The 22,042-nt window shown below is 34.5% G+C and overlaps 2 protein-coding genes across 2 annotated transcripts; one reads left to right on the top strand and one right to left on the bottom strand.

Moving 5' to 3' along the window:
• Window positions 1-160: 160 nt before the first annotated feature.
• Window positions 161-1,479, bottom strand: LOC110601680 (glutaredoxin). Its single transcript, XM_021738909.2, has 4 exons — window positions 1,318-1,479; window positions 1,133-1,221; window positions 473-571; window positions 161-368 (listed from the first exon to the last, which is right to left on the bottom strand). The coding sequence occupies exons 1-4, from the start codon at window positions 1,371-1,373 to the stop codon at window positions 289-291; spliced, it is 324 nt and encodes a 107-aa protein (XP_021594601.1). The 5' UTR covers window positions 1,374-1,479; the 3' UTR covers window positions 161-288.
• A 6,012-nt stretch (window positions 1,480-7,491) lies between these two features.
• Window positions 7,492-21,967, top strand: LOC110601795 (polyribonucleotide nucleotidyltransferase 2, mitochondrial). Its single transcript, XM_021739110.2, has 16 exons — window positions 7,492-7,970; window positions 8,771-8,926; window positions 9,032-9,202; window positions 12,656-12,781; window positions 12,860-13,021; window positions 13,164-13,283; window positions 13,792-13,929; window positions 14,810-14,972; window positions 15,421-15,546; window positions 15,791-15,921; window positions 16,213-16,432; window positions 16,550-16,633; window positions 17,581-17,660; window positions 18,726-18,869; window positions 20,554-21,180; window positions 21,393-21,967. Exons 1-16 carry the CDS (start codon window positions 7,647-7,649, stop codon window positions 21,495-21,497), a joined length of 2,877 nt encoding a protein of 958 aa, XP_021594802.1. The 5' UTR covers window positions 7,492-7,646; the 3' UTR covers window positions 21,498-21,967.
• Window positions 21,968-22,042: the final 75 nt, after the last annotated feature.

The raw sequence follows: 22,042 nt of genomic DNA, 5'->3' as shown, positions 1-22,042 counted from the left end.
GATTAAGTAAATTTTGACTTGCATGATTATCTGAGTATATTTAACTTCAACACTGCCAAATCCAAAGCGATGCTTCCTTTTCCTATTGATGGTTCATGCACATTCTGGGCTAACCAACCATTAAAAACTGCTGAAATATTGAAAATCACACTGCACGCCATCCAAAAACATTCAACTATGTATTCATTATAATCTAAGTGTTCATTTACCAACATAAACCAAACACAATAACAGTGGTTATTTATTACTACTTCTTGATCAGTTGATCAACTAGAAGGTTACTCCTTTTTAAGCAGAAGCCTTGGCCACAGCTCCGGCTTCAGTGAGCAGAGGAATTAGCTTCCCTTCCTTATGGATGCCTGTTGTTGCTGTAAAGGACAGAAACATAAACCCATTAATAAGCAAACAATAAATAACAGGGTAATCTGACAAAGATGATATTTTGAGACAACAGAGCAAATTAAAGCCATACTGTCACAGCCACCAATGTGCTTGCCACCGATGAAAACATTAGGCACAGTTTTTTGCCCAGTCCACTCTCCTAGTGCTGCTTGTATCTCACTTCCATCATCTTCACAACATGAAAAATCAAAAAATATGTAATTGATGGGTTAAATTCAATTCCTTATAATGCTGAACCAATAAAAAAAATGGCACTCCCTTTCTCACACAATTCTTTGATATGATATTTAATGGGTAAATACAGAAAGGAGAATTAAAAACCCAGTCTAGTTTGCTTTTTCATATATTACTGGTGCAATCAATTGCTCCATCACTGATTCTGCTTTTTGTTTTCCTTAATTAACTGTCCGCAAAAACACAAAACTTCACTTATTCTGAAAAATCGTTGAATTCACAAGGAAACGGCAGATATAATGGCTGCAAAATTGGTAAAAATCGACACTATGAAGCGGAATTCAGCCATAGAATCCCATTACAAATCAATCACATACAACATAGACTAGCCTGACCCAGAAATTCTCACAAAGCATACAAAAACATAACTGAAAATTTGTATTCAATTCCAATTCAGTAACATTACCAAACAAGTAGACAAAGCATAAAAGTTATTATCTTTTCTCATGAACCAAACAGATACAAGACAAGAACACAGCAAAATTATAGAAATTACTCTCAGTATCCAGCTCCACGGTCTTATATTTTGCTCCCACTTCATCAAAAAGCTTCTTCACGGTCGTGCAAAAGGGGCAGTACGTCTTGCTGAAAAAAACCCAAAAAAGCCATTTCCAGTAAAAAGAAGACAATTAGAAACAACAAATTCGAGAACAATAAACGCAAAAACGGATAAAGAACAACCTGAAAACGACAACAGAGTTGGAAGAAACGAGATCCTGGGCCTTGGTCATCGCCATATCTGCCTCTCTTATCTCTTTCACTGTGCTCTCGATGATCTTAAGCTTTTTCCTGGTCGCTCATGCCACAGATCTTCGTGGGCCTATATATACACGCAAGAGGAGGATGAGGAGGAGAAAATATCATAGTGTAGCTGCTTTAAAATTCCACAATGAGACGAAAAATGGAGAAATAATCTGGACCGCTCGTTTAGATTTCAAGTTTGTATGTAGACTACAAAGTTGTTTGTATTCATCCAATTTTGTGGGCCATAATGAGATGCTAAACCCAAATTTTCAGTCAACAGATTGATTGATAACGTCAATTTACTTGTGAAAATTTATTAAATTTATTTTTTTTTAAAAAAAAAAAAGAGGAAAAATATATAATTTATATATGGTTCAAATTTTAAATAGTTTATTTTATAAAATTTAATAATTAATAGTTACTTATACGTTTATAAAAATTAAGTGTTAAAATTAGTAACGAAAATAATATAATGTGAACTGATTTTTCGAGTAAAAATTAAAAATTAAATTATATATTCAACTCTAATGAGAGTTTAGAAACAAGAGATGCAGCTAATAATTTGCTATATATATTTTATTTTCCACAGGAGGAGAGGATAAAGGAATAGATAAGGATTGGGGTATGGGCTTATAGCTTTTTGGGATGGTAGAAGGCAACTTGGTATTGTCTATTTCTGACCAAAGCAAATGGGTATTGCATTCTTAAATGGAATTCTCAATCCAATATTCATTCTCAGATCAATAATTTTATAAAAATTTAATTTAATTTCTTTTTCACTAACTCTCTTTACTTGGGATGATTTTTTTTTAATTTAAAATTTTTTATTTAAAATTTTTTATTTAAAAAAAATAAAAATTATACAATTTTATAAAAATTTATTTAAATTATTATTTTATGAGAAATAAAGTATTTTAAATGCAGTATTAAAAGAATAATGCAATTGAAGTCTTCCCTTATAGTTTTTTTTTTCTTTTAGGTAAAAGTTGGAGCATATATTACTCCAAATAGTCCAAAATACAAATAGGTGATGATCTAGCCATTCCACCGAATATATCAGGGTATGAGAAGTTCGAGCTAATTTATGAGCTGCCTTATAATAAACAAACACAATCAACACATCATTCATCTCGTTTAAAAAAAACTTACAATCAGAGATAATTGAATCAAATAAAAAATAATCCGAATAATTGGGATCAGTAATAGGCTGAACACACGGTTGAACATCTAACTCCACAATTATCCCATAACACTCTTTTTGTTTAATGCAACTAAGAGTTTCGCGAATTGCTAACGCTTCAGCAACCTTGACACTAATATTATCAATAACTGATACCTGCTTTGCATAAATAAATGACCCAGCACTATTTCTACAAACCAACCTCAACCCAATATTTGTAGAATTAAACTTTGTTGCATCCACATTAAACTTGAACATCCCTATAAGTGGTTTCATCCAAATAGTTGACCGCTATTGTGTTGGTTGGAATGAAGAGCTAGCCTTTTCCTGGAATCATTCATTAAGAGATCGACGAGCAAAGGCGACTGTCTATATAGGTGTTCTCCAACGATTATATCATACCAATTGATTGTGTTGGTTCCAGATAGCCCACAACATCATGACAATAAGGCCTGCAATATCTTCAGACATAAAATTGATTAAATTAGCTAACCAAAGCTTAAGGGACTGCACATTAGGATAAAACCAAACAATCTCCATCAAGTTCCAACAAGCACGAGCAAATGGGCAATTAACAAATACATGCATTAGAGAATCATTACTGTTGTGACAAAAAACACAACTATTAATAAGAGGAACACGTCATTGTTGGATATGATTCATGCAAGGGATAGCCTCATTGTAAGCTCTCCAAACAAAATGAGTTACCTTCACTAGAATCTTCTCCATAACTTTTTCCAAAACATAGGTTGGTGTTGTTGTTGCTATCCTAGCATAGATGGAAATTGCTACAAATCTGCATCCTCTTGAGATAAAACATGATAAGCACTCTTGATAGTGAATTTGCCTTTGCCATCCCAACTCCATATCCAACTATCCCAATGAACTCCATAACTCAAAGGAATGGATAATACTGCAACAGCCTCTGCTTCCGTAAATAGAGAACACACTAATCCAAAATCCCAATAGTGACATCCAATTAAATCTGTCACTCGAGAGACTTGCATGGGTAATACTGTATCAGACCTTATGCGAAAATTAGACAAGTCAGGAATCTAAGGATCAGTCAAAATGGAGACTGTAGTGCCACTACCTACCCATTTAATTGCCCCTGCAAGAATTAAATCTCTACATTCTCATAAGCTTCTCCAAGTGTAGCTCAAATTATTTCCTAACCAAGCATCAAGAAATGAACAAGAGGGGAAATACTTAGCCTTTAAGATTTGAGCAACCAAACTATTAGGAGAAGTAAATATGTTCCAGGCGTGCCTTCCAAGCATTGCCAAGTTGAATTCAGGTAACTTTTTGAAATCGAGACCCCTAAAAACTTTTAGTCAACTGCTGCCAACTCATCCAATGGATACTATTAGCATGATCAATGCCTTTTGCCCACAAAAAATGATTCATAATCTGTTGCAATTCTAAACAAAGAGTTTTTTGAAGCAAAAAAAGGTTCATCACATAGTTAGGCAAGGTTTGCAAGTCCATCTTCAACATAATCTCATTTCCAGCTTTAGATAAGCAACGCCGCTTCCAAGAGTTCAACTTCTTCCATATTCTATCTTTGATGAATTAGAAAACCTGTTTTTTGTTCAAACCAATTCGAGTAGGCCGACCCAAATAATGTTCCAAGTCAGGTTGCTCACCAACAAATAAAGTATCACATACTATATATCTGGCTTCATCACTAGTATTTCAGAAAAAGCACACTGAAGATTTAGCAAAGTTAATCTCCTGTCTTGAAGCATAAGCATAGGCTGAAATGATATCTTTAACCATCATTGCCTCTCCTCAATTAGCCTTGAACAATAGGAGGCTGTCATCTACAAAAAACAAGTGGGAGATACAAAGAGCATGCAGAACAATTGGACAGCCATGTGTTATAGGTTATAGAAAGTAAATATGTTAATACAGCAAGTAAATATTGATAAATGAGTCAGTTGCTTAATTTGAGGGATTGTATAATTATAGACTTGATTTTTCTTTCTGTTTAGATATCGTCTTATATATAAATAGGTTGTAATCTCTATCGTGAAATACAACAACAAATATTTTATTTCTACATGGTATTAGAGCTTCACCAATAGAAATTTAAAGTTTTTTTTTGGAGATTTAGGGCTCTATTCATTTGGGTTATCCATAAAGGTAACATTTAGAGACTTAGGGCTCTGTTCATTTAAGTTACCCATAAAGAGTAACTTTTGGAGACTTAGGGCTCTATTTATTTGAGTTACCCATAAAAGGGTAACATTTGGAGACTTAGGGCTCTGTTCATTTGGATTACTCATAAAGGGTAACATTTGGAGACTTAGGAGTCTGTTCATTTGGATTACTCATAAAGGGTAACATTTGGAGACTTAGGAGTCTGTTCATTTGGATTACCAATAAAAGTAACATTTGGAGACTTAGGACTATGTTCATTTAGGTTACCCATAAAGGGTAACATTTAGAGACTCATGACTCTGTTCATTTGGATTACCCATAAAGGGTAACATTTGGAGACTTAGGGCTCTGTTCATCGGTTACTGTTCACGGGTACTGTTCTTCTGATCCTTTGTTTATTTTGATTGTTTTGGGTTGGTTGTCTTTATGACTAAAGTTAAAACCAATGTGATTCTTATGATGACTAAAATCACGGACCACAAATTAAATAGATCTAATTTTTTGGATTGGAGTATGACTATCCGTATTTATTTACGAAGTATTGAAATGGATGATCATCTTACCAAGAATCCTTCTACTAATGAAACTCGTAGAGATCGAATGAAGGATGATGCTCATTTGTTTCTGCAGATTCGAAATTTTATTTATAGTGAGGTGATTAGTCTTATTAATCATTCTGAATTTGTTAAAGAATTAATGGAATATTTTTAGTATTTATGATGTGTGTAAGGCGTTTACCAAGCTGAGAAAATGTGGTCTCCCGTTCTTGTGCTTAACCTGAATGTCAAGTCATGGCAAAAACTATTTGTGAAATTTTGTGGGTACGTCAACTATTGGAAAAAGCTGAGTTCACAAATTCGGTGTCTGGTGTCTGCTAAGTTGTATGGGAAGAGTTGATTATATATGTAACAAGTTGGGCATGATTAATATTTATGCTCCAACTTGAGGGGGAGTGTTATAGGTTATAGAAAGTAAATATGTTAATATAGGAAATAATATTGATAGATGAGTCAGTTGTTTAATTTCAGGGATTGTATAATTATAGACTTGATTTTCCTTCTTGTTTAGATATCGTCTCATATATAAATAGGTTGTAATCTCTATCTTGAAATACAACAACAAATATTTTATTTCTACACCATGTAACAATGTCACATCCACCCTATTTAAAATCAGACGCGAAAGGCTTTCGACACACAAAATGAAAATAAATGGGGAAATAGGATCGCCTTGGCGCAATCCTCTAGATGGAATAATTGGCCCTAAATAATTACCATCAAACAAAATCGAGTACTAAATAGTAGCAATACAACTCATAACTAGATTAATCCATCGAGAATAAAACCCAAATTTCAAAAGAACCTCCGAGATATACCTCCATTCCAAGCGGTCATACGCTTTACTTATGTCCATTTTAAGGACAGCATAAGCATCAGCTTCTCTAGGATGATTAAAAAAATAGTGCATTAATTCATAGACAATAATAGAATTGTCATGAATACTACTCCCAAGAATAAAAACATTCTGAAAAGGAGACACAATTACAGACAAAATCTTATGCAAGCGGTTAGAAATCATCTTACTCATGATATTTTTAATACGTTATTTAAAATTTTTATGATAATTAATATAATAATTAAATCATTTAAATTATAATAAAATACTCATTTATTTAACTAAATTAATTTTTTTTCTTAGACAAAGAAAAGGAAAGTATAAAATAGATTATAGAAAAATTTATTAACAATACTATAGATAAAATCAAATTGAAGAAAAATAAGAAAAAAATTCAAAATTTTATTAATTTATGGACATTATGTATCCTTTGTATATAAAATTAAGATGTATAAATTTTATTAATAATATGCATAATGCTATATTTTCCTGCTGATTTCTTATAACAGCTAAATAAGAAAATTATAGTTTTTCTTCTTAAAATTTATCAGCCGCTTCTAGCAATAAGGCTGCGGTTGATTATATAATTTATCCATATTTATATTCGCCACTATATTTTTTTTATTGAGAATTAAATAAGTTAATTTTAACTTTTTTTAAATAAATAAACTCACAACTTTATATTAATAACCAATTAATTTTTAGTATATTAATATATTTTTTAAATAAAATATAATTTTTATAATTTTCAATATTATTTTTAATTAAAATAATATTAAAAATGATAATAATAAAAAAATAATTCAAGCTAAAAAATATCATTTTTAATATTATTTTAATAAAAAGTATTTTAAAATTATAAAAATTACTTCATTATTAAAAAATTAATATTTAAATTTACATTGTCGCAAGAAAAATTTTTTTCTATTACATCAACAAAAGATAATCACTTTCAATAAAAGAAAATTATAAAAAAATATTATGTGATTTTAATTTTTTGATTTAAAATTTATTATCAACAAAAGATAATCACTTTTCATAAAAAAAATTATAAAAAATATTATGTGATTTTAATTTAAAATTTATTGTTTAATTTATATTAAAATAATATATGCAGTATTATATTTTTAATGAATAATAATAATTATACGATAAGAAATATTAATATAATAAATAAATATAATTATTAATTAAAAAATAAAAATTACCTATAATTTCACTATTTTTATTTTATAATTTATAATTTAATTTATATTAAAATAATATATTATAATATAATTTTAATATTAAATTTATAATAAAATTTAAAAATTATTATGATTTATTAATAATATGACAGCTTAGAAAGTGAAATGAAACCAGTTGGTTCTATTTTGTACTTGAAAAAAAAAAACACTCTGGCAGCCTAAAATCCGCCCCCTCGACCCTGCCACCTTCGACAAAAGAAAAAGGAGACCCTGGCCCCTTAAACCCTAAACCTCTCCACTCTCTTCTCTTCTCTACTACTGTTTCTTCTCTAGCGTGGTCAATGTCCTCGTTAGCAAGCAGAGCCAATCCTCTCCTCAGTTCTCTTCCTCATTTCCTCACATGGCGCGCGCTCGGCTTCCGTACCATCTGCAGTGGCCGCCTCGGCTTCGCATCCTCCGACCCGGACCCACCAGTAGCTGGAACCAAAGTCCTCGAGACTTTCAAAGAAGAGTTCGAGATAGGATCACGCCTTATTACACTTGAAACTGGAAAAATCGCTCGATTTGCTAACGGCTCTGTCGTTTTAGGCATGGAAGAAACTAAAGTTCTATCCACAGTCACTTCTGCTAAAGGCGACTCTGTTCGAGACTTTTTACCTCTCACTGTATGCTCAATTTTCAACTTTTTTTTCTTTGTAAATTTTCTTTGCAACAATTCCTCATCAATTTTCACACTTCCAAATCAACAGAATCTCAATAAATGTAATATCATCTAGGATCATGTAATGGAATACTGTATAGTTCTGGAGAAAGTGTGGCTAGTTTATGTCTTTGATAGTTTTTTCTCCCCAAAGATTAAATTATTTAATAGTACGATGATGTAGGTGTGATGTATATTAACTGTTTGCTTGGTCTGAATTTAGTCTAGTTTCCGTTTCATAAGTTTTATTTTATTTTTTATCACAGTGAATATTTTTGTGTTTGATTTTAATTATGCTCTGTGGGTTGTATGAATACGTGTATTTAGAACTTTTTTTATGTTGAGTAGTCTGTTAGATGGATATTTTTCTTTTAATAAGGCGTTTCTATGGCATTGGGATGCTAGCGTATTATTTAGATGGCACTTACGAAAGTATTCTTTTTTGGTATGTTATTCCTAACATCAAAGTAAAATTAGGTCCATTTTCTACGAGTCAATGTGGAGGGGTAAGAGCGAGGAGGTGGTTTTACTGTGATAACACTGAACATGGATGGGTTGGAAAATGAATTCCATTTTCAAGAATGAAGTCCATTTTCTAGTTCATTCATGTCCAAAAGTATATGGATATACTGTCTTCAAACTTATCTCCTGCTTGATGATGCGGGTAGAATAATTTCCTCAGAGGATGATTCTTAGTTATCTTGGGTGTTTTTGTACCGAAAACAAGTGGATCTTCAATCTTGACAATTTTTTGCTTCTGAAAAGGTTGATTACCAAGAGAAACAATTTGCCCAAGGTGTAATTCCTAATACATTCATGCGAAGGGAAGGTGCTCCAAAAGAACGTGAGCTTTTATGTGGTCGTATCATTGACCGACCTATTCGACCACTCTTCCCAGCTGGATTTTACCATGAAGTGCAGGTATAATATTACCATCTGCAAGTTTTTGTTTTATATTTTTGCATCAGTTCTCCTTGGTTCCCTTCTTGCACACGAAATCTCTTAACAGATATTATTAATTCTTAGGTAATGGCAAGTGTTCTTTGTTCAGAAGGGAAACAAGATCCAGATGTAATGGCAGCTAATGCAACGTCTGCTGCTCTTATGTTGTCAGATATTCCCTGGGGTGGACCCATTGGAGTGGTACGCATGGGAAGGATTTGTGGACAGTTTATTGTTAATCCCACCATGGATGAGGTAATTTTAATGAATTGCTTGCTAATGTTTTACCAACTATGATAGTATGATGACTAAACTTTAGTCCCAAATTAGATGGGGTCTGCTATATGGCTCTATGAATTGCTTTCTTATGTTTGATTCAGAAAAAATTAAAAAAAAAAATTCTTGTCAATATCTAGGTTGTTTGCCTTTATGCCACAAAATCTGTTTTTAGTGTACATGACTTGTGCCGTTTTTTTCATCTTGTTATTTGCTATCTTTATGCCCTTGATTGTTTGTCTTGATGCCATTACTTGTTATTTTTAGTATGCATGAATTACTTGGTCTGTTAACAGAGCAAAATGGCAAAAAAAATGATTCATATTGAGTCTCAGTGTAGTCATAGATATTTAGAGCATAGTTGCCAAATTGAGAATAAAATTCCTCATTTTATGAGTTGAGAATGGAGGAAGTGGTTGCATATCATTAGATTCTCAAAGTCAATTAAAACTACATATATCCATGTCACAGTACACACAAATGTGACATGTTTTGACCAATATGGGGTTTCATATTGGCAACTTGAAATTCAATTGCTTTGTGAAGCAATAGATGTTCATCTGAGTCCCATCTTGATCTATTTTTCTAACATATAAACATGGATATTAAGGGTGCAAGGTGCATTAAGGGCAAAGTCCTGGGGCCTAGGAATAACGCATAGAAGCGCATGTGACTGAGGTGACATGAAAACCAAAAGAATTAAAATCAAATAATTATCATGGATATAGTCAGTGTTGTTAAAGGCGAGGCAAGGCGCGGCGCCTTTTAAGACCACTCGCCTTGCCTCGCAAGGCGCCAGGCGCCAGGTCGGCAAGCCGTTGTCTGGCGCCGAATCCTTTTTTTTTTTTTTTAATTTTAAAGGGTTAAAACCCTTAAATCGCGACCTTCTGCTGCCTTCTTCAACAGTAGCCAGCTGACACACAACCTCCAAACAGCAACCATCGTCCGACACTAGTGACCAGTACACAGGTATGTGTCTCTCCTCTCTTTCTTCTTCTTCCTTCTCCTTCTTCTTCTTCTCCAATTTCTTCATCTCCTCTCCTCTTTCTTCTTCTCCTGATCTCCTTCTTCTGCCACTTCAAGATTTCCTTTGCTCCGCTTCTCAGTCCCATATCGCAATCATAGGCTCCAGAATTGTAGAATTCATTCATGCTTCAACATTGCAGAAATTAATTATAATGGGTGTTGTTGATTTATGATTTGTTATTCATTTATTGGTGAGAATTTTTTTTATTTATTAAGAACACTGAACGAGTCATGGGTGTTATTGATTTTAAATTGTTGTTTATTCATAATTTATTTTGGTGGTGTGAGTGTAACTGTCACAGTGATATTAGTCTAATAATATGCCTTATGGCATTGCCTCATTAGTTATTTAATTTGATTAGATGATAAAACTATAATTGGTTTTGTTACTTTGTTGATTTTATTTTGTTTAGTTAGATTAAATGCGTGATAAGGAAATCAGTACAAGTGGTTCTACTGTAAGGATATGAATATTGAGTTTTGAGTAATAGACTAGGCTAGTAGTTATATTCAATAGTCTTATTTTATATCTTATTAATAATTCTTTATTATATATTTGTTATATATATTATTCTAAATATGAATGTTAATCTGTGTACATTATATTTATATGCATATATGTAAAATATGTAAAAAATTTAGCTTCTATCGCCTTTTTCAAAAAGGCGTCGCTCGCCTTTCGCCAAAGGCGTCGCTCGCCTTTCGCCAAAGGCGTCGCTCGCCTTTCGCCAAAGGCGTCGCTCGCCTTTCGCCAAAGGCGTCGCTCGCCTTTCGCCAAAGGCGTCGCTCGCCTTTCGCCAAAGGCGTCGCTCGCCTTTCGCCAAAGGCGTCGCTCGCCTTTCGCCAAAGGCGTCGCTCGCCTTTCGCCAAAGGCGTCGCTCGCCTTTCGCCAAAGGCGTCGCTCGCCTTTCGCCAAAGGCGTCGCTCGCCTTTCGCCAAAGGCGTCGCTCGCCTTTCGCCAAAGGCGTCGCTCTCCTTTCGCCAAAGGCGTCGCTCGCCTTTCGCCAAAGGCGTCGCTCGCCTTTCGCCAAAGGCGTCGCTCGCCTTTCGCCAAAGGCGTCGCTCGCCTTTCGCCAAAGGCGTCGCTCGCCTTTCGCCAAAGGCGTCGCTCGCCTTTCGCCAAAGGCGTCGCTCGCCTTTCGCCAAAGGCGTCGCTCGCCTTTCGCCAAAGGCGTCGCTCGCCTTTCGCCAAAGGCGTCGCTCGCCTTTCGCCTAAGGCGATAGGAGATCTTGTCGCCTTAGTGTCGCCTCTTGTCTTGATAACACTGGATATAGTTATATTTAATCAAACTTATGAAAAGTTTCAACATATGAAGCATTAATAATCACACAAAATAGATTACATGAATAAGACTTCACCATTAATATCATTTTGTTTTTCTCCTGAAGCAAACTCTTTTAGAACTTGTTAAAAATAGAATAAAACGAAGGCTTTTACAAAGACTGGGATTGCATCAGTTCTTGTGGAATTATTACTTGGATGGCTTAGTTCTCCTGGGTTAGTTTTAGCTGGCATTGCTCTAAAAGCTGTTGTTGTCAATGTAAGTTCTGAACTAAAAAGGAAGGGCTTCTAAATTAACTAATAGATATTGTAGAAATTTTTTCTTTAAGATGTTAAACCAAATTAAAAAAAGAAAAAAACCCATCGCACACGCTGCAACAAGATGATATGAAGTATCAGTAATTCAATTAGAAATTAAGAACTGATTCCAAATTGGAAAAAATGCAGGAATCCTTCATTTGGGTCATCTCAGCAACTTCTAAATTAACTAATAGGTAGCACAGCCCTTTATTTTTTTTGGCTTGGATGTTAAAATAAATTAAAAAGAATCAGGTTGCAGCAACAATATGCTAAGCATCAATCATTCAATTTTTAAATTAAAAATAATTTCAAATTTGAAGGAAAAAGGCAGCAACTCTCTAATCTGAGTAATCTCAGCAATTTCTAAATTAACTAATAGTTAGTATAGCTTCCCCACCCCCCACATGTTAAAACAAATTAAAAAGAAAAATTAGCTAGCAGGTAATAGCAACCCAAGCTGGCAGTGGGGAGAGTGAATTTTTTTTTTCACTGAGAAAAACCAAAGTGGATAGAAGGTTACTTTTGCTGAAAATGCTTAGTATTCTCTTGGCTGCTGCCCTGCCACAGTGTTGTTGAATTCTTTAGCATTTTGGAATTTGTTTTATAAGGTCCACTGTATCTTTTATAACATCCTAGAATTCTTAATGTTTATTTTGCTTTTTTAATTACATTTGAGTTTGAAATCTTGCACAAAATCGTCTTAACCAATTCAGAATTACTCCAAAGTAGTTAAATCCTTCAAAAGTTTCATTAATACATAATAAACTTAGTGACCATGTGTATTCTTTCATTAGTCTGATTGGTACATATTGTGTTTAATGCAGCTCAACTTGAGCGATCTGAATTTGGTATATGCCTGTACAAAGGACAAAACATTAATGATAGATGTGCAAGCCAGGGAGATAACAGAGAAAGATCTGGAAGCAGGATTAAGACTGGCACATCCAGAGGTAAGTGAATAGTTTTGCAGTTATGCTTTTGTTTCTGTTAGTAGAGAGGTACTAACATGCTTGGCTCTGATCTTTCAGGCTGTTAAGTTTCTTGAACCTCAAATCAGACTTGCTGCAAGAGCTGGTAAGAATAAGAAGGATTATAAACTGTCTATGGTCTCTGAGAAAACATTAGAAAAAGTTAGAAACTTGGCAGAAACACAAATTGAAGCTGTTTTTACCGATTCCTCATATGGCAAGGTGCACACTAACTTCTTTGTGCAACAAACATCTTTTCGAGAGATTATTTTTCTGAATCCTTGGTGCTTTGCATCTGCATGCTTGCTCAGCGTGTAAGGAAATACCATGGCAAATTTGATTATGTTTGTCTTTGTTCATCTAGTTTGAACGTGGAGAGGCTTTAGATAACATTACACAAGATGTAAGAAGAAAACTTGAAGAAGAATGTGATGAAGAAAGCTTAAATGTCCTTCCAAAGGTGATAGACACAGTGAGGAAACAGGTGAGCCATCTTCTAAACAAACAGATATCCAGTATGTTCATGCTTTATTTCCCAGAATATCATTAAAGAGAGCGATCCATATTCCTCTCATTTATTTTTGAGTGGATTGAAGAATGAACTGTTACCAAGGTGTGCATTTTTTAAAAATTTTTGTTGTTTTATTTTGGAAATCAACTAGGTTGGAATTGAGGCTTAGGTTTACTTGGATTGTTAAAATTTGAAAATTATAGAGCTTGCATATCTTATTGTCTTTTACTTGTGAGACCATTTGATCTGCTTTTTGGCACCTGAATAAGCTGCTTTCGAACAAATGCTCTATGGAAGTTTTTTTGTCAGTTAGGGCTTGTGAACTCTCCCTTTCTCTCTCTCTCTCTCTCTCTCTCTCCCCCCCCCCCCCCCAAAAAAAAAAAAAAAAAAACCTCCTTAAAAAAAGAGTTTAACTCTAGTGTTTATGCTTATTTAAGTTCTCACGAATTTGCAATTTTCTTTAATCTTACAAAAATACCAGGTTGTTCGCAGGAGGATTATTTCAGAAGGATTTAGAGTTGATGGGAGACATCTTGATGAAGTCAGGCCTTTGCATTGTGAGGCCGGTAATTTACCTATATTGCATGGATCATCACTTTTTTCTCGTGGAGATACTCAGGTTAGTGTGCATTTTTCTTTCAATGATGTTTACTGACTTCTAATGCATAAATGTTAATGTTGGGATTTAATTCAATTTCAACATTAAATTTGACATTTAGTTATTATTTTTTATTATTCTAGAATTTTAATTATTTAAATAAGTTATAGAGTTTGTTAGTATATTTTGTTGAGATTTTTTAGGTTTTAAATCTTAGAGTAAAGCCTATTTAAAGGCATTTGAATTTTACTTTTTAAGTTTTCAATTCCTACTACTTCTAATCTTATTTTCTTTCCTAATGTCATGGATCAAATTCTCAATATGCTGTCAGAGTTTTAATGATCTTATGGGGCTAGTCCTCCAAAGATGAACAATGAGAAGTGCATCAATAAGAAAAGTTATTTAGAGAGAAGAGCTCCAACAAAAAAAAAATCAACAACGATGAAAGCTTAGTGTGGTGATGTGGAGAGAAGTGCTCTATGCGAAGTTGGTGAGAAGTGCACTAAAATTGTCCGTTAGAGAGTAGTCCGTTGGAGAGAAGTGCTCATTGAAGAGAAGTACTCCAACACATTTGAATCAAGAGAGAATGTTGGGATTTAATTCAAAATGTCAACATTAGATTTGACATTTATTATTCTAGAATTTTAATTATTCAAATAAGTTATAGGGTTTATTAGGATATTTTGTTGAGATTTTTTAGGTTTGAAATCTTGGAGTAAAGCCTATTTAAAGGCATCTGAATTTTATTTTTTAAGTATTTAGTTCTCTACTACTTCTAATCTTATTTCCTTTCCTAATATCTTGAATCAAATTTCCAACGGTTAAAAACAGGTAGAAATATACTTGCTGAATCAGTCTGTATATGAACAAGTTTAATATGAATTATTAACAATATATACAGGTTCTCTGTACCGTGACACTTGGAGCACCTGGAGATGCTCAACGCTTGGAATCCTTGGTTGGACCACCAACAAAGCGCTTCATGCTGCACTATAGTTTTCCACCATTTTCAATTAATGAAGTTGGCAAACGAGTTGGTTTGAACAGGCGTGAAGTCGGGCATGGTAAAAGTTAATGTGCAATTCTATAGTGTGATGTTGTATCAGGAAAATATTGAATTAGATTCTCATTTTATAGTCGTCTTCTTTTCGAGTTTAATAATGTTGTATTAAGCTTCTGATTTGTTAGTTTGTAATCAATTGAAGCTTAGTCTGCACATGTTATTATTCTGAACTGTAGTGTTGATAATATTTGGTAGGACTTCCATTGTATGATGTTTTATTATCTTTCTTCTGTATATTCATTAGTAAATCATATACTATGCGGGAATTTAGAAATACTAGTTTCAAGAGAGCAATGTGCATATTAGTTGTACCTTAATCTAGCTGTTAACTTTTCTTCTTGGCATAGGATTTGGTGCTCAGGTAACTTGTGTATGCACTGATTAAAGTGCTAGACTTCTTAGAATATTCCGAGGCAATAAATGATATCTGGTGTCTTCACTGTTACCAGGAACCCTTGCGGAGAAGGCTCTGCTTGCTGTTTTGCCTCCTGAAGATGATTTTCCATATACTGTTCGTGTCAATTCTGAAGTCATGGCATCTGATGGTTCAACATCAATGGCAACTGTTTGTGGAGGTATCCTTTTCAACCTAGTCCGGCTATTAATGGTCACAGTCATTTACCTGTCCTACACTTCCAATCTGCATAAAAAAGTGGAATTTATTTGGTCTTTGTTGTAAAAGATTTTGATTTTAGTGCTGAATTACTTGATTACTGTGTTTCATGTAATTATAAGTCTATGCAGGACAATTCCATTTAGCCTTCTGTTAATTATAGAATAACTAGCGTTAACATAGAATGCCTATTTTTTTCAAAATAGGTAGTATTGCTTTGATGGATGCTGGCATTCCATTACAAGAACATGTAGCTGGTGTTTCTGTGGGTCTTGTTAGCGAAGTTGATCCATCAACTGGTGCAATCAAGGACTACCGAATAGTGACTGATATTTTGGTAAGATGCCCTACTTCACTTGAGCTATTGCTAACATGGTAGCTTAATGCTTTTCTTTATATTCTGCTTTTTCCCTAATAGAAATACTAAGGTCTTTGAAAGTGCTTCAACATGAATTTCAAATTGATGACATATTTTCAGATTTGAGAGCTTTTCAATTGTTCTGCAAATGATTTTATGTAAAGTGCTTCAACATGAGTTTTGAAATTCACTTTCAGGTTGGGATTTGGAAAACCCTCTCAAGTTTTCTAAGTTTCTTTTGATAGATTGCTGGATGTTTGATTTCTTCAGGGCCTTGAAGATCATTTGGGGGACATGGATTTCAAAATAGCTGGAACACGTAATGGAATTACTGCGATTCAGTTAGATATAAAACCTGCTGGAATTCCTTTAGATATCATTTGTGAGAGTTTAGAGCATGCACGTAAAGGCCGCCTTCAAATCCTTGATCACATGGAACAAGAGATCAGTGCACCACGTACTGAAGATGACAGGAACCGTCCTCGAATAGGTTGAATATTCTGTGTCTGCTTCATTTGTTCCGTGTCTAATCACTTAACGTTATTGTGCTTTGTTCTGGCTATATTCCTTCTGTGATTTAACACAGAATTATTTATTCATGATGCAGCTACAATGAAGTTCAGCAATGATGTTCTTCGTCAGCTAATTGGTCCTCTTGGTGCTGTTAAGAGAAAAGTTGAAGAGGAAACAGGTCTGAGTCATCATTCACATACATTATGTTGCGTTTTTCCCAAATTATTGCAGTTTCTCTTGCACTAAATTGTAATGTCTATTTCCCATTCAACTAACTATGGATTTGGTTGTTTATTATTATTTTGTGATTTCAAGTTGTTCCATTTCTTTCAATGCGGCAACAGTATTATCATCATCATCATCATCATCATCATTGTTATTAATTTTCAAAAAACCAGTACAGTTCTTAAATGCTGCAGAGCCATCTGTTTGTAGTTAAATTCATGCCCTAATAATTGATTTGCTTTCCAGATGAAATGGCATAGATTTTCTTTTTTAATTATGATTTTTAGTGTATTTGTGATTTTAAGAGAATGAGCGAGAGAGAGAGAGAGAGAAGAACTAGAGGAGGGGGAGAAATTATTTGTTCATATTATTTTGGTCATTTTACATTCTACTAATGGTAATTTCTAATTAATGAGGATGGGGTGGGGGGGTGTTGAGATGGTTTGGTCATGTCCAACATAGAGAATTGAATTCTATAACCACAGTACATGTGTTTGATAAGCTAGAGGTGGAAGGAGTGAGAAGGGGGAGGGGAACCCTAAAATGACATGCAGGGAGGTAGTATGGAAAGATCTACAAATTCTGAGTGTTGATGGAAATGCATCAAATATAGCTGAATAGTACAGAAGAATCCATATAGCTGACTACAACTAGGTTTGGGATTAAGACTTGGTTGTTATTGTTGTTGTAATAACTTACATTAATTTGGAGAGAAGAATGTAATTAACATAATTAAATCTGAGGGACACAATTATTACATTTTGAAAGAGTGGGGACCAAATCTGTTATTTTTGTCAATCTCAAGGGTCATCATGCTATTCACACATCAGATAATTTCACGTTATCTCATAAAATATACTAATATGATGACTATAATTGTTGTATCATTGCCCAATATAGGAGCTCGATTGTCCATTAGTGATGGTACACTTACTATTGTTGCCAAGAATCAGAGTGTAATGGAGAAGGCTCAAGACAAGGTACACATCATGTCCAATTGAGCTCTCTTTCTTCAATCTCTTTGGATAGATTGAAATATTACTCCCTTTACTAGCATTTTGCATCAAATGGTGTTTTGATTTTGAAGCGATGAATTATACTGAAAACTTAATGCTTCTGAAGTTTGGTGATGTTAATTTGGCCATGACTTAATCAGGAAACCAACAACTACAGAAGCTTTAGTGTAGAACAAATGGTCATAGGTTTAGCGGAAACTTATATTATTAATGAAAAATCAATGCTCACACATGTGAAGTGAAAGAATTACTAATAGGTCCTTCTTATGACCTACAAAACCATGCTGATGAGATAGCTGAGTTATTATGTTTGCCTTGAAGATTATTATTCCTGGTCAATATCCAGAAGCACCAGCACCTAAACCATCATCTAGGTATATGTGTAATTGCGAATATGCTGAAGTGCTCATGTCTTTCGAAGAAAGAAATATATTCTAGTTGGGATTGGTCATTGGAGCTTAGGGGAGTTGGAAGCATCTATAATTTGCAATGCAAAATAGAGTAATTGGGTTTCAAACTGCTGCTGGAGCTTAGATAGAAGATATATACTCAAGTTTCATGGGAAAACTGTCAGCGTTGAGCAATATTGTCGTAATGTCACTAGCTGTTGTGTATGTAGTTAGTTGTGTTATTCTTCTTCCTAATCGAGTCTTTCTTTACATAGTATGATACTGAAGAAGTGCTAATGACATTTGTAAGAATTTCAAACCTGCTGTGCTTCTCTCTCTCTCTGATTGGAAAAAAAATTGTGTAAGCCTGTGGCAAATATCTTGAGAACTTTTTTGCTATTCCCTTCCATCCTATCTTAATACATGTACTGGTTAGTAATAACTGAAAGTTGTTGCTCATCTTAAATGCATTTCTATTTTATGGTGGGTAGCTTTACTGTTTCAAAATCATTGCGTAGCAATTAGCAGTGCTTTTTGAACCATATAGCTACTTATGAATGATGAGTGATGAATAACGATATTTTTTATTGTTATAGGTCACACTAAGTGCTTTTGCTTTTCTTTTTCCCCTGCTTCTCAGATTGATTTCATAATTGGCCGTGAAATTGAAATTGGTGGAGTTTATAAGGGTATTGTAACTTCAATAAAAGAATATGGTGCCTTTGTTGAGTTCAATGGTGGCCAGCAAGGTTTGCTACATATTTCTGAGTTGTCACATGAACCGGTATGTAATAACATGATTAAGTATTCTTTTAGATGCCTGTCTTTTGTTTCTCCTTATTTTCCTGTTGATTGCATATTTCTTAATATTTCTCTCTCACACATGCTTACACACACACACACACACATAACTTCTCTTGTTCTTCTCCCAACACACTATTTGTTATGGTCCAGGGATTTTTAGCAATTAGAATGGTTTGACAGTTAGTACAAGTTCTGTTAGTAGTAGCATAGAGCTAATAATTTTGTTGTGGCTCTGTTAGACAAGTAGCATCGACACAAACAAGGATGCTCTAAGACCTAATAGAAAAATTCGCAAAATAGGATCGGCAGCCAATTCACAGTTGGAAGTAGCTTGTTCAAAACTTTACAAAACCTTGCCTATCCGCTGAACCTGTTTCATTCTGATCTACCTTTCAGATAATGAGGGTTTGTTTTCATACATGGGATGATAGTTGGCTTAGGGTGACAAAGTTAGTAGATTTAAGGTCAAGCTTGCAAAGTTCTAGATAATCCAAGCTCAACTTGCATGTTCCTGCTCTTCTTTCTTTTCATGGCGCACAAGCCCTCACATTTTAGAGCTCTCTGTATGTTTCTTAATCATTCTTTGGATGTTTTCTGAATTTTTTAAAATAAAAAAAATCATGAATGATCACAAAAATAGCTTCTTGAAGGCTTCTTTTTAATGCATTATTCGTTCAAACTGTTTGCTGGTGTTTGCTTTCACATTGTAAAGCTGATCATATATTGGGAATCTTGATTAGATTTTGGAGCATTTATGTGGTATAACCAGGAGCTTGGTTTTAAGGCTTCTCCTTCCTAAATTCTCTTGGGATGTTCACGTTGCATGATAACACATTGCTATCATGCATATGGGACATCAGTTATGTTGGCCACATATGGTGTGCCAAATTGCAGATGGGATGACAAGGATGTGAGCTTAGTATGTCAAAAGGTATAATTGTATATCTCCTTTGTTTTGTATAGAGGAGTAGAAATGCCCACAAATAAAGGCTTCTAGAGGCTACAACCAGGCATAAGTTCACCATTGTTTGAGCACCGTGCATGGATATTTTTTCTATGTTTTTATTGTCAATACCTCGTGGGTTCTTTCACAGTATTCTCAAAATCTTATACCTAAGATTCTTGGGTTTATGCTTCAGTGGAAATCAGTTTCTTACAGTTAGTTGTTAAGGTGTGGGAGTGTGGACTGTTCTTAGAGTAGCAAGAGTATTGATAGATGTAGCTGAACTCTTTGCCAGAAACAAAGACGACCAGACACTGAATAAACCTGATTTATTGGAATTTCTTCCTTTCACAATAGCACTTTGTGCCCTTTGGTTTGGCAATTGTTCATACAGGGATTTTGGGTTGGCTGAAATTTTAAGCTAATCCTTCTCCGGCTGACCCAAGTTTAGGTCTTTTGGAAGATGGCTATAAAACTTCTCTATGGATTGTTATGTGCAACTTACTATATTCCCTTTCATGTTTAGGTCACGTGAAATATATGATTCACACAAAAAAGTTGCAGTGCTTGAGATTGATTCTGAGAAATCTGGTCTGGTTTCTCACTGAATTGTTTAGGGATAGTTTTGTTTAATCAATATGTATTACAAGTGTGATTGACCTCGCTTTCATGTTACTTTGTGTTAAATTTTTTTTTATTTATTTATCCTTCCTTTCACCAGGTCTCTAAGGTTTCAGATGTAGTATGTGTGGGTCAGCAGCTCTCTTTGACGTGCATAGGGCAGGATGTTCGTGGTAACATTAAATTGTCCCTTAAAGCAACTTTACCTAACCCGGGGCAATCCGAGGCAAAAAATGTGGTTGAAGGATCTGTTCCTGCCATGAGCAAGACGCCTAAGGTTTGGGCCTCAGTTGAGAGTGTGTCTAATGAACTAGATGAACTCAAACCTGTGGCTGAGTTGCTGGTGAATAGAGGTGTGGTCAATTCTCCGTCATCATCACCAGCATTTCTAATACGTAGCGTTGCAGAGTGTGATGAACAGGAAAAATCTACCGGTCTGAATGAGGCTTCCAAAATAACATCTAAAACCTCCCGCACTTCAAAAAGTAATAGGAAGTCAAAAACAAATCCACCCAAAAATGATGACTCTCATTCATCATTTTCTAGTTCTGATATCTTTTCACATACTGAGGATAGTTCGAATAATGATGAGGATGAAGGTAAGACTCCCGTGACTGCGAGAAATTTGAAACTTGGGACAAAGGTTACTGCCAAAGTCTACCAAATTCGTACACATGGGCTGGTACTTGATTTGGGTGGTGGAGTTCGTGCTATGTATCGGTTTGAGGTATGAATTAATTTGCTACTTGTTTTTCAAAATGTTCTAACATTTTTCACAACAAGAGCTAAATTTCCACCAGTCACTACACAAGACATGTTTATGACTATGAACACATTCATTTATGGACTTCCACTGCAATGTCCAAGAAGCTTCTGAAACATCCTATGATTGCAATTATATGAGGGTTATGTATATATAAATATTTCATTGCGTTGCAGGCAAATGGCAAGAGGGACTTTGAGTTGGGTGATGAGCTACGAGTGAAGTGTACAAGCTTTTCCAGCAAGGGGGTCCCAGTAATGTCCTTGGTGGACGCATACTAATCATCGGATTATGTAGTTTAATGGCCAAATAAACACTGACGGTAGAAGTTAAAGTTGAAGAAATTCGTGTAGCAGCAGCGGATGGATATCGAAAATTGATAGACGCTCTGCATGTTCACATGTAGCTGGACGAGCCTTGTTAACTAACCTGATAATTGATATGGCCTTGGTTTGAACAAGCCTTCGTCATCTGGCTAAAAGTTGCTGATGGTGGTGCTTATTTCAAGATTGTTGTTGTTATATTTGGAGCATTTCTGTTAAAAAAAAACTGCGGCGTTTTGATCTGTTGCTCTGACCTGAAAATTTTGGTAGCTAGAGTTAGCGAGACACATGGCTTTAAATTCATTTTTTAAAGTTCCTATATTGGAAGGGGAGAATTTTACTTGGTTTATGAGCCGCCTTTTATCTTGTACAAATTCGAGTATCGGTCGATGAGCCTGCCTATATAATTTATTTATTTATTACTTAAATTTCTTCTATTCACGCATCATTGAAAAAAGCAATTTGAGATTATTTGTTTTGTTTTTTAAATGTTTTCATTATTA

The sequence above is a fragment of the Manihot esculenta genome, chromosome 15, assembly GCF_001659605.2.
Source record: "Manihot esculenta cultivar AM560-2 chromosome 15, M.esculenta_v8, whole genome shotgun sequence".
Lineage (NCBI taxonomy): Eukaryota > Viridiplantae > Streptophyta > Magnoliopsida > Malpighiales > Euphorbiaceae > Manihot > Manihot esculenta.
This window is presented reverse-complemented; position numbering and strand designations above follow the sequence as displayed.

Coding starts and splice junctions, on each gene's coding strand:
- LOC110601795 (XM_021739110.2), top strand. CDS start 7,647: ATGTCCTCGTTAGCAAGCAGAGCCAATCCTCTCCTCAGTTCTCTTCCT. Junction 15,547..15,790: donor AATGGCAACTGTTTGTGGAG/GTATCCTTTTCA, acceptor TTTTCAAAATAG/GTAGTATTGCTTTGATGGAT. Junction 16,634..17,580: donor AAAAGTTGAAGAGGAAACAG/GTCTGAGTCATC, acceptor TGCCCAATATAG/GAGCTCGATTGTCCATTAGT.
- LOC110601680 (XM_021738909.2), bottom strand. CDS start 1,373: ATGGCGATGACCAAGGCCCAGGATCTCGTTTCTTCCAACTCTGTTGTC. Junction 1,222..1,317: donor AACTCTGTTGTCGTTTTCAG/GTTGTTCTTTAT, acceptor GGTTTTTTTCAG/CAAGACGTACTGCCCCTTTT. Junction 572..1,132: donor CGTGGAGCTGGATACTGAGA/GTAATTTCTATA, acceptor CATGTTGTGAAG/ATGATGGAAGTGAGATACAA.